The sequence below is a fragment of the Plasmodium fragile genome (genome assembly GCF_000956335.1).
Source record: "Plasmodium fragile strain nilgiri unplaced genomic scaffold supercont1.53, whole genome shotgun sequence".
Classification (NCBI taxonomy): domain Eukaryota; phylum Apicomplexa; class Aconoidasida; order Haemosporida; family Plasmodiidae; genus Plasmodium; species Plasmodium fragile.
The window spans coordinates 48294-60772 of NW_012192633.1; the positions used below are offsets into that span (position 1 = coordinate 48294).

A 12479-nucleotide genomic window follows, 5' to 3' on the forward strand; every position below is an offset into this window, starting at 1 on the left:
AGATACAAATGTATGAACAGGACAGGTAAAAAAGGAAAAAAAAAAAAAAAAAAAAAAAAATAGCCATTTTTTATATATGGCTTGGCTTGTCAATAAATCCGCAGATTAATAAACACTCTGGTGAGTGATCAAATCAGCTATTAACCCCACTCTTTGTGATTTTTTTTTTTTTTCTTTTTTTTTTTTTTGTATGTATTAAACATATTACAATGTGGCGAAGTTCCTCATTTCACCTGTGTGCACGCGGGTGGGAAAACATTGAGCGTTTTTGTTTTTTTTGCCTTTCCATGTTTGGAAAAGTTGTACACGTGCTTTTCTGCCAATCGCATCAATTTTTTGCCTTTTCTCTGTACGTTTCACCTCTCACCGAGCACACTCGACCGCTGGTGGATCATGGCTCACCGCACAGCCCGCACCGTTCACTCCGCCTTCCTCTTTTGGGGTAGTAAATTAAGCAGCTTGAGCGTTTCCTCGGACAACCCGATATTTTCAATGATGCTTTTCTTCTCCTCCTTTTTCCGCACAGACATATTGCTGGGATCCTCTGCATCCCTATGTTGTGCGAGGCCCTTTTCATCGACCTTCATCATCACATGCGCAAGGCTGTTTTCTTCCCCAACAGTGTGTACACCTGCTCCCTCCTCTTCCTTTTTGAATGTCAAAGGGTCATTTGACTTGGAATTGTAGCTGGAGCTGTACACTGGTCTCCCCGGGTGGAAATAATTCTCTTCATTGTGTTCTCTCAATTTAGACAAATTAATTCTAACATGTGAGGTTTCCAGCAAATCCTTAACAATACTGTTATTAATGGATAGGTTACTCGTTTCGCTTAACTTCCGTCCCAGTTCTCCATCATTTTCGCTTTCCTCCACTTCTAACGTTTGAACAAAGTAACTTGGCAAATCGCTCTTCAACTCAGGCATAGCAATGTTGTGGTCCTGAATCTTCTTCACAATATTATTTATTTTGTATTCATTAATCAAGTGCAGGGTTATTAAATTCTCGATGATAAAAAGTAAAGGAACGTCCATTCTGTACTTGTCATTAAACCCCTTAATATTCTCCAACATATTTTGCAACTCCTTTTGGTACTGTTGAAAATTTTCTATGTTCTTTTTGTCTATTTTGCTTATGACATTTGTTTCTAGTGTACTTTTGTAATCCTCATTTTCGCTGATGCTGAATTTTTTCTTGCAGTTCTGATACACACAAGGATAGTTAAGCAATTCAAACACGTCCTTTATTTCGATTTTAACATTTTTAATAAAATTTGACAACGACTCGAAGAATGACTTGATGAAAAAATTGCTTTCGTTTTCAATGCCCTTTAAAGAGGAATTCATTTTTTATGAGACCACCGGCCGAAAGTGATACGTGTGTACATTGTACCTACCCAGACAAAACGTCAACTCGGTCAGGTTTCACCAAACGTTCAACACGGTTGGGTGTGTGTCTTTTCCACACCTGAGTTGTCACGCCTTATCTGTTATGAAGGATTCGCCTTCAACGGTCTGATTTATTTGAAACAGTTCTTTCTTGCTCCTTTCCAGTTCGGCACATAGTTTCGCACATTTAGGGGGAAGCCCCTCCTCACATGCACGTGTGTGAAGGTGGAAAAAGGTTGTTACTTGGGAAGGCTACTTTGTACAGCGCAAAATCGTTTCACCCCTTTATTTGTTCATTCATTGGTTTATTTATTTGTTTGTTTGCTTATTTGTTTGTACGTTCGTTTATTTTTGTATTTTTTATTTAATTTTTTTTTTTTCCACCAACCCGTTTGGTGTATTTTTTTTTTTTTTTTTTTTTCCCCGTTTTCTTCAAAAAAGGCGCAAATACAAGTCGAGTTACATTTCGCATGCCGAGGAAAAACCTCCACGAGGGGCGCACTTTCGTTATGATCTAGGTGAAAGCACAATGATGAAATACTCTCCACATTGAGTAAGCACAAGCTTCCTGGCACGGCAGCAGAATTTTGTTTGTTTACTCTCACTGATGATTACAGAACATTCCAAGTGAAGAGCATTTTTTTTTTTTTTTTTTTTTTTTCCGTAACACTAGTATATATACATTCATTTGCTGAACATAATGGAGAAGTGTACCTTCGTTTTATTTCCCGTTCGAATTATATGACTTCGACTTTGTGGTACTCTATATCAGCCTGTTTTCACTCCCCAGTTTAGTGAGCACGGGTGATTAGCAGCGGGGGTGTACACACGCAGGGGTGTGCGAGCAAATCGGCTCACCCGTGTCGATACGCCACCCATGTTGACGTACAACCCACGCTGACGTACCTGAGGGAACCATGCTGCACCTGAACAGTTCGTGCATATCGGACATTGAGCACATCGAGCGAGTACTGAAGAGGAAGGATTACGAGGGAATAAAGACAAGTGCAGAGATAAAAAGCGTGTTCGAAAATCTGGGGGAAGCATTTAAAACGTTTAGTGACTCTCTTAAGAAAATTCACTCTGATGGAAATGCTATCATTTCAAGTATAAAAAAGAGACACAAGGAGGAGGGCGAATCGGATCGGGTTTACTTGGCCGACTGCTTTGTCAACGTCGTTACCCTTGTGCACAATTTGTATGAAGAAAATTTGTCCATCAGTGAAAAGATAAAGAACGAGATAGTCCTGGAATTAGAAAAGGAAGAAGATGAAAGGGTGCAAGAAATCAATTCCATTTATAATGAGGAGGAAGAGGGATCAACTACACTGAATGGAAATCGAGGTGGACAATCGCACGAGGATGAATTCTCTACTGCAGAGAGATGGGAATGCCAAACAGGCAGTGCGGGTCCACATGACCAAGGTGTCCATGACAAGGGCATGATCATTCATGACGGAAAGAGAGACGGATTACATAAGGAGGACTACACCCATGACCAAGAAATCCTTGTAGACGGAATTCCACTCAGACAAATAGAAATAGATTTGAAAAGGTGTTTGGAAAATGAGCATTTCGCAAAAGAGTATCTTAACAGCGCAAAGTATAAAAAGCATTTTGCAGCGCTCGACAAACTTAATATCAAGCTGGACAAAGAAATTCAAGCCTTTAAAGAAATCCTCGACAAATTTGGAAAAAACGCTAATAAGCATTTAATTAATAAATCTAAAGAAAGAATAAATGCTATTCAAATTGGGAAGAAAAAAATTTTCGAAATTTTGTATGATAATATAAAAGAGCTCCGACATAATAAACGGAGCATGCGGTGCAGCATCAAGGACTTGGAACAGTACATACAGGATAATGAATGCAGATGGAAAAAGTACCAGGACAAGGAGAGAAAAGGTGCTGGGAGAAGGGAAAGCCAAAATGGAGATTTTTCAAAAGAGGAAAATTCTCCACACAAACTGGACGAACAAAAAAGACAAAAAAAAACATTCAAAGGAATCAACCTGGAAAAATTCGAAATAAGAGAAAAACACAGAATTGAAAAAATATATACCAGCTTAAGGGGTTTCATAAAAATTCTCGCAGTGGAACATATCCACATGAACAGTGTATTGCACAAAGGGGCATGCGAAATTAGTTCCTACGACTCCCTCATCGATTATCAAATGTGGTTAAGTCTTGTCCTAAGAAAAAATGTGGACATAGCAGACTTGCAACAGAAGATACCCCAAAATGACGTACTCACTGAGGAGGAACAATTTAGGCTAATGCCACATCGGGGTCATTCCCCGGCTGCTGATATGCAGCACACGTCCGACAAGAAGAGGAAAACGAACGAGCAGAATTTTCGGAGCGGGGAATTGATTTGCACGGAGAAGAGCTCACCTGGGGGTGAAGCGGAAAGGAAGAAGCAGAAACATTTGCAACGTGGAACAGATCGAGCTCCGTCTCCAAGGGATGGTCAATTCCCCGAACAGTACTACATCCCAGTGATAATAGAAAGAAGTACTTACAAATCAGAGGAGGATACTACGCCTATTGAGCAAGAAGCGAGAGGGACTAGAAAGACGCGAGAAGTACAAGTGAACACATACCTGGGTCAGAAAAAAGATGAAACATGTTTAATCGCTAAACAACCCCCAATGGAGAAAGATCAAGACATTTTCTCCTTCCTAACGAACAGACAAAAAGAATGCGAAAAGTATATGTTACAATTCAACAGAGTAGACATTTTATCGACCATGCTGAGTAGAAGGAGTAAAGAAAAACGAAAATGGTATGATCAACATTTTTTTCAAAGTTATTTCTTCGAAGAGGGACATCCCTTTTACCCATTTAAAATACCACCAAGTATTAACCATTTTTCTACCTTCGAAAAATGGTCCTTAACTTCCTCTTCAACAAGGGTGCCCCTATTTGATGAGGAGGAACAAATGAGCGAATATGAATATCAGCTACTAGCATACGAATCGCTCCTCCTAGTGTATTACTTCCTGTCCACACAACTCAATGGTTACTTCCTCTTCGACATGTCTAAGAAGGACAAGCTGAACAAGGAGGTGTATAATGAATTCTACCAACGGTGTTACCCAATGCTGGAGATAATGCAAAGTGGAAAAAAACAAACTGATACGCATGTAGAGGCGGCGAAGGAGGAAGGGTACAAAAAATATACAACCCCACCAACTACAAACAAACGAAACACACTGAATGATCATTTAAAATACGTAAACCACATTTACAATGTGAAGCTGCAAAATTTATTATTAGTAAAAAGAATCGCAAGCATTTTCAGAATAAAGCTGCAACTAAATTCTAAATCTAACGATTTGATCACCCTGCTTACTATCCCTTCACACGACACAAATTGGGGCCATACCTACTCCTTCCACGTGTTAGATGTTCGCTTCAGAATTATTCGAATAATGGACAGCCTGAACTTCAATCATGTATTTCACACAGATGTAGAAAACAAGAGAAAAAAAGCGGACCCCACAGGAGAGGCACACGCTAACGAGGAAAGTAGAATCTACACATCATGGCTCAGAAGACAGCTGCAACTTCTCCACATTTCCGTGTATTGTAAATTTTATACATTTGTGAAGTTCGTTCCATTTTTTGATTCGCACTCCGACTGTTACTTAAAAGACGCACTAGATCAATTCGAAAATGATGAGGAATATTTTAGCTACCTGGGTAGAGGGTCAGGGGACAACCCCTTCGTCTCTTACCTGCGGAATGTGCAAAAGAGGATAAAGCAGCTTCACTGGTTTGTGTTACACCAAAGGGGGGTTGCTCACCACCATGGGGAGACAAAAAAAGGGCTAACCCCACAGCACCCGAAGGAGGGGGAAACGGGTGAGAAAAGCACCGATGAAAACACAAATGACAACCCGAACTTCATCACCTTCAAATCCCTACGAAGGGACGAGCAAATCATCTTTCTGTGCAACCTCCTTCTAAAAAATTTGATTAAATCCTTTCGCTTAATTTATTTCCTCAAGTCACTTGTGAAGGAGAACAAGTGGAACACCGGGGTCTGCGATGAGAAAAGGAAACTGGCCAACCTGATTAAGTATTTCACCAAAATAGAGTATTACGATTATGAGGTGAGGAAAATTGCCATATGCCACTATGTGAGGGGTAACGTCTATCCCTACCAGGAAAAACTACAGAGAAAGCATTCGAGAAACGAATCTGAAGGAGAGCCCACAGGGGGTGTGTGCTCTCCCATGTATGATGATCAAAATGTAGACCACGATGAGTTATATAAAAATATTTTCATGAAGGAGTTATCCATGTGGATTCCCACGGGGCAAAGTCGTTCCATCCGCAGCACTCGCTCCGTTCACACCACAACCCCAGCCAACGAAACACGACTAACACCGAGAGAAGAAAAAATAAGAAGAAAAATATTTTACAAACTAAATGTCGAAACGATTCTCTGTTCCAGCTGGTTCATTGACAGATCTCTCCTTCACTTCTTCTTGTATTATTACATTTCCTGCGTGATTGGTACCAGCGAAAAGACCAATATGTATGCAGACATGCCGTACCTCATGCAGGGGATCATGCTGGTAGTTTATTACCTGCAAGCAGGCAACGATTTAGCACTAAAGGGGAAGACAAAGGGATTCAATGACGGAGTAGAACCAACACCCATTCCCATATCTACCTTCATCTTGTACCTGGGGATTCATTTGTTCTATTCCTTTTTCGACAAAAATGTCTTAACCGTATGTCCAAATGAAGAAAATGGAAAAGTGAAACTTTTCTTGAGGACCCACTCAGGAACGCTTAATGAGGAGAATGATTCGAAATGGGATCAGATGGAGAAATACTACTTGCCTTCAATGAGCCCTGCTCCAAGGAAGAGCCAAATTATTAACGTACAAAATGCTAGCCAATTTTGCTTTCTTGTAAAGCATTTCGAATCCATTTTGTCCTACAGAACTGTTAACGAAATGGATATGAGAAATGGAGAAAAGGAAACGCTACATAAAAACGCAGATGCAGATCTGGAGGAAGCCATGGAGGTTTTGTACGGGGATGATTCCTGCAGCCACGAGGATAAACAGGAACCAAATCAAAGGGCCCAATTTTCTAAAAAAAAACACCCCTTCTGTGCAAACGTTCCGAACAACCATCACGCGTTAGAAAATGCAAATTCCACGGAAAATCTGTTGCAGAAAAGAAAGGAGGAAAAGAAACGCCAAAATGAATTGATCTACCTGAAGCGCTACTGCAATATTCTGCTCCACTTCAATTATAACCATGTGGAAAATTTAATCAGCCCATACATTCCTAACGTCTTCTCTCTATATGGACAGGACGAATTGTACTCGAAGGATCATTTTTGTTTTGAGTGGTGTGTGAAGAATGATGGTTGCGTCAAGGTGCACGCCGGGGGGGAGGAAGCCACGAAGCATGTCCGTTTGGACGCATCACGCGGGGGGGAAGAAACTACTAAGCAAGTCCGTTTTGACGCAGCCGAGGAGGGGGAATGCAAAAGAGAGGATTCGCTTCAGGCAGAAGGTACAGGTGATCACCCAAATGCAGACAACACCAGGAAGACCTCCACAACCGCCGTGCATGACAAACAAAACAGTCTGATGAGAACCAACGCAGAGGTTGAAAAGGGCCACAAGTTCGACGCTTCTACCAATAATACTCTCGTTATAAGATATAGAACCCACAAAAAGACACATGCTAATTTCTCCCTCATAAATCTTTCTAGAGTTGAAAAAGTAATGACGGACATCCTTCTGATGAGAATGATCAGTTGTGACTTTAGGGACCACTTCATTCTCCTTCTTTGCAATTACAGAAAGTATATTGACATGTATTCTCTTCCATATGTGTTAGACGTATTTGTGATGCTGCAGAAATTCTTCACCATTAATGATAATAGTTTTGAGGAAAAATCAAATCGGCTCAAATATCGTCACGGGGTACACACTAACCGTATGCACCATTCCCGTCGCAGACCAAATCAACAGTGCGGTAAAACTCTCTTTGACCGTTTTTGCAACGTTCTTGTGGAGGACTTGAACGATAAAGATTTGCATTGTAGTAGGAGAAGCCATGGCAGTTGTCACATTTTTACCCCCGACGAGGTGATAAAAGGGAACAGAACAAAACACACTCATCTCACGCATGGCATAATAAGCTCCGAGCACCAACTTTCCAGCTTCTTCAAATTTTTCATCTTCAACACGGTCAAAAATATTTTCTTCAATATTGTGTGTAGTGTCAAGGAGGATATAGAAGCGAGCGAGTTGCTACAAAAAGGCGAAAATGGTCACTCGCAAAGTGGCCCAGAGTTGCATCAAACGAGTGGGGGGGTGGCGGCTGGTGCACTTCCTCCCGCGGAGAGGCACTCCCCAGAAGAAGAGAAGGAACAAGAAGTAGACCAAGACAAGGAAGAGGAAGACGGCGCGAGTAGAAGCGAAAGTGGAAGCGATGATCATCCCGGCAGTGATGCTGATCTCCCCCTAAATTTTATCGCCCCCCTGACCAAACACTACGTAGACATAATCAACAAGTACATCAACGAAGTCGTCGCGGAAATTATATTCTTTTCGAACATATGGAAACAGTATCTCTCGCCCGAGGACCACCCGCTCATGGTCCTATTTTCAACAAACAGAACGCTGTACTACGAGGTTACAAAGTTCATACGAATAAATAAGAACCATAAGGACGTTCTATTTAGTCAGGCTCTATCCATCATCGTGTCCTTGTACAATTTCAATTTGGTAATTAAGGAAATCGTGTTACAAACCAACATGTACGAGAAGTACCAGTGCCTGGTGAATGAGAAGCCCCTTGCAGATCGCGTCTCCCAGGGGGTGAAGAGACCGTCCACGGGGACAACTCCCACCGTGTCGGACAATCTACCCATGGGGGACAGCCCAAGTGGCGATGCTACTCCCGTCGCGGAAGAGGCAAACCGTGCCAGATCCCCGCGTAGGAAAATGCAGAACAAAATTGCGCAGTACTACGAAACGAGGAACTCCATGAGGGGGAGCTGCGTGGAGGGGCAAACGCGGCAGCAAAAGAAGACACGGGACGAGAAGGACGAGCAGACGCTGAGGGAGGACGCGCACAACCGCTTCATCAACCTCTCGCTCATCATCTCAAACGCAAGCGACCCCTGCATGGTGAAGCTCATGTTTAAGTTAGAAAAACTATTTATTCAAATTATGGACCAAAAGTTAGAGCATAACAAAAATTTGCTATCCGTATGTTTAAAAAATGAAGAATTAATACCTCTGAATAGCCCAGACATTATGTACAACGCTACATCAGTAGATATTTTTTCCATCATATGGAGAATTTTGGATGTACTCTTTGAATACAAGTGCCCAGTGGAATGGATCATCACACCCTTTGTGCAATTTCTAAATACCTTTATAAATGATTATTGTGAAAATTATAAAAAAAAATACACCTCGTTTATTATATCCCTCATGAATCAATATGCAGATAAGTACTTCCAGGAGTTGCTCAACCTGACGGAGCAGCAAAAAATTCAGTGGGATAAATTCTCTAGCAGCAATATAATAAAAAGGAGAAATAAAAAAGAAGGAAGTAAAGCAGAAGATGAACCAGGAGGAAGTATTTTTAAACACAATCAGTTAGACATCCTGGATCATGAAGAGGAAGAAGAACAAGATGATTTCGTCTTGTATAATGAAAATATTCAAAACGAATACAACGATATGAATGAAGTTACAGAACGTATTAAACATAGAAAAAACAAATGGAAAAAAAATGTCCTTTATAAATTGTTTGACTACGACGACATAGATGTTAATGCGATAAAAAATAAAGTAGGAGAATTTCTTGAAGATATTAATGACTTATCTGTGAAGGTCTCCCCTTTTCAGAGCAGCAGTCCATCGAAGGAAGCAAAAGGGGAGCCTGCCGATGCAGCGGTAGAAGAAGAAGCAGGGCTAAGTGGCACCCACCAGTTGAGTCCATCCAATCAAGCAAATTGCGAACCACCCCGAGAGGAAAAAAAACCAGGAGCCTACATGAGTGATGATCTTGTAAACATAATAGACGAAATTAACCACCTCTTTAACAACTCCGATATGTCGAGCTCCGTGGTCATCACGTGGAATCTGTTCTTCTTCCAAGAGCAAGTAGCCCTCATTAGAAACAAATTTGAAAAATATATCCTCGACTATATAGCTACGAGGACACAAAACCTAGACAAACTAAGTCATATATTTAACAATTACCTCACCTTCAATATAACACTTCCTATGTTAAAAAAAAATATGTACACCAAAACCATTCTAGACATACTCAACACATCCATAAGTAATATAAGAGACACATTAAAAAATACAATCTACTACATTTTCAAAGTGTTATCATTCCGCATTGTATGTTATGAATTCCAGCGAGAAATTTTTTTTAATCTTTATGAACACCCATTTGACACAAACAATGTACAGTCCATCGTGGATATGTTCCCTAACACAGTAGAAAAATTTATTCTTCAAATTCCAGAATCATTTCGCAAAAGCATTCTCACAGTCTTCATCGAACTGTTTATTAAAATGTGGATCCTTGTTGTTGTAGAGAAGGGATTTTCAAGCTACCTTTTTAGCGACAACGACATACACTTGATGAAGCGGGACAACCAATGCATAAGAAAGTACATGCAACAGAAAGGCATACACCTGAGCCATTGGTTCCTCACCAAAAAGTATGATCTCACGGAATATATTGATACCTTTTTCGATTTGCTCTATGGGGACCGCCACCTGTTTTTGAATATTATCTCGGAGCAGAAGGAGCGCAAATCCATGAATATCATGTCTTCGGCCTACAACAAGGGGATGTAAGTAGCCTTTTTTGTTCCCTCCGACGTAGGGGTGGTGGCCACGCGGCGGAGTGCATTTTACGTAGCTAGCCATCCCGAATGCACCGTTTATCTGGCCGCCATCCATTTATACTCCTCCCCCCCCCCCCTTTCACCCCTTCAGGGCAATAATAACTGGAATAAACCAGCACATCCAGGAGAACCTCTAGAACGGGCAAAATACTCCGCACACCCCTCGTGCAGACGCATGTGCAGATTAATGCGCATCATGCAAAGTGATTTTTTTTTATCTTTTCAAATGTTATAGAAGGGGTGTTCTTTTCAGCGGTATGGTTGTAGTTTTCTCTGGTAAGAACATCTGCTACATCTCAACACCGCCGTCCAAATTTGTACCTCACGCAAACAATTAACCACGCAAGTTCGCTTTTCACTAAAAAAAGAAAACTCCACCACCAAACCCTGCACGTGTGCATCGGGGATTGTCTTTCACTTGTTAATTTTTTTTTTCTGCTAAATGAAGCAATGGGGAGAAACGCCCCACAAGGAAAAAAACACGTATGGAAAAGGAAATATGCAAACATGTAATGACGTAGCTAGTTATATATACATATGTACACACATAACGATGTGGTAGAATTGGGCTCATTGGACAAAAAAAAAAAAAAAAAAAAAATGCATGCCTGTAAGTGGGATGCAAGGAAGGAACAATGGCTCGCCAACTTTTAACCAGCGTAAGACACATCACGTGATCGCCCTTTTTCTTTTATCTTCGGGAGCTGCCCGAAGTTAACAAAAAAAAAAGAAACATGCACAGTATGGGGCACACTTTCGAAATTACCACTCCACACAGAGGAGAGAAGCCACCAATGCGATGGGGCCACATACACCTCTTTATTCATCACTCATACTGCAGATATAAATACGTTCAAAAGCGAATGTAAACAAAAAATGAAATGTGAAAAATACCTGAGGGGTTTCCAGCCTTGTAAAAGGACTGCATAAGGGAAATGCTCCTCTCCGTGCAGCCTCCGCTCTTTATATAATTCACATTTAAGTCTTGGTACCTGCAAAAGTGAGCGCCATAAAAAAGGAGGGTAGTTACAGTTAGGCAACAAACATTCCATGATCTGCAGCTGCCTTTATCGTTCTCGCCTTTCCCTCGCTTTTTTCTTTTTTGTTACGTTTTGTGCAAGGACAGGACTGAACCGCATCCTCCGAAGCGCTCGTTGAGGCAACAAAAGTAAATGTTCTTTATGCCTGGCATGTTCGCATATGAACAAAGGGAAAGAAAAGAAAACGGTGAGGATAAGCCAAGTGATAAAACGTGTAGAGGGAGGGGCAACGCTACGTGGGAGAGACGACTTGAAAAAGAAACGCCATGTCTAAACAGTACGCCTACCCCCTAAATGAGTGCACAAAAAAAATGATGCGCCTGCCTCAATCTCCCTTCCGCATTACCCATAAGCTTCAACGCATAGACACACATGATGCACGGCTCACAAGTCACCACGATGCAGCATTTTCGAAGGTTCTCCATCTTGTGTTTTATTTCGTTTTTTTTCTCTTCACTTAATTGGTCAGTCCTAGTTCCTGCGGGTCGTTCTCTAAGCAGCAAATCGTCTTCTACCCCAGAAGAAGGGTTAGCTAAATTATCCCTCTTGCACAAATCCAAATGGGAAAAATATTTGGCGAGAGATTTCTCCACTCCGTTTTCACAATTGTTAAAGCATTTAATTATGTTCCTATTCTTCATACCCTCGTAATCCTCCCCATAAAGGTACTTGTCTATGGTTATGAGCTCACAGTGTCTGCTTCCATTCTTCGATTCGTTTGTGTGGTTGTAGGAGCTCGACACAATTTCTTTTTTTTCGTTTATCAGAAGACAGAATATGGGCATTTCCTTCAGCTCCACGTGCAGGCTCTTTTCCGCCTTGGGAAGCAGCACAAACGGGGGGGGAAAAAAAAAACGTCTACGTGTCTGCGTGGTGGTACTCTGGACGCATCGAGAATGCATCACTAACACATTCCAAGCACGCGTAAACATCGCGCCCAGAATGCTCTCTCCTCCCCCCGCTTTGACGTGACTTACCTCCTCCAATGCGATATTTAAAAAGTGAATGGCATCCTCTTCCTTAAGCACAACCATCTTGTTCCACGTGCAGAGCCGAGATAGCAGCTCATCAGGTTAGCATCTTTCCCCCTCCGAGGCGTCAACGGGGAGGTAAACCTACCCGAGCGCTTATAAA

General features: G+C 41.5%; 3 protein-coding genes across 3 annotated transcripts; 1 reads left to right on the top strand and 2 right to left on the bottom strand.

Annotated features, from left to right (window-relative positions):
* Positions 1 to 419: 419 nt before the first annotated feature.
* On the bottom strand, positions 420 to 1343 carry AK88_04080 (uncharacterized protein; the record flags this gene model as incomplete). The annotated part of the gene is made up of 1 exon (XM_012481690.1): positions 420 to 1343. The coding sequence occupies one exon, from the start codon at positions 1341 to 1343 to the stop codon at positions 420 to 422; it is 924 nt and encodes a 307-aa protein (XP_012337113.1).
* A 959-nt stretch (positions 1344 to 2302) lies between these two features.
* Positions 2303 to 10442, top strand: AK88_04081 (uncharacterized protein; the record flags this gene model as incomplete). Its single annotated transcript, XM_012481691.1, has 2 exons — positions 2303 to 10251; positions 10397 to 10442. 2 exons carry the CDS (start codon positions 2303 to 2305, stop codon positions 10440 to 10442), a joined length of 7995 nt encoding a protein of 2664 aa, XP_012337114.1.
* Positions 10443 to 11158: 716 nt separating this feature from the next.
* Positions 11159 to 12379, bottom strand: AK88_04082 (uncharacterized protein; the record flags this gene model as incomplete). Its single annotated transcript, XM_012481692.1, has 4 exons — positions 11159 to 11297; positions 11415 to 11490; positions 11692 to 12163; positions 12323 to 12379. The coding sequence occupies 4 exons, from the start codon at positions 12377 to 12379 to the stop codon at positions 11159 to 11161; spliced, it is 744 nt and encodes a 247-aa protein (XP_012337115.1).
* Positions 12380 to 12479: the final 100 nt, after the last annotated feature.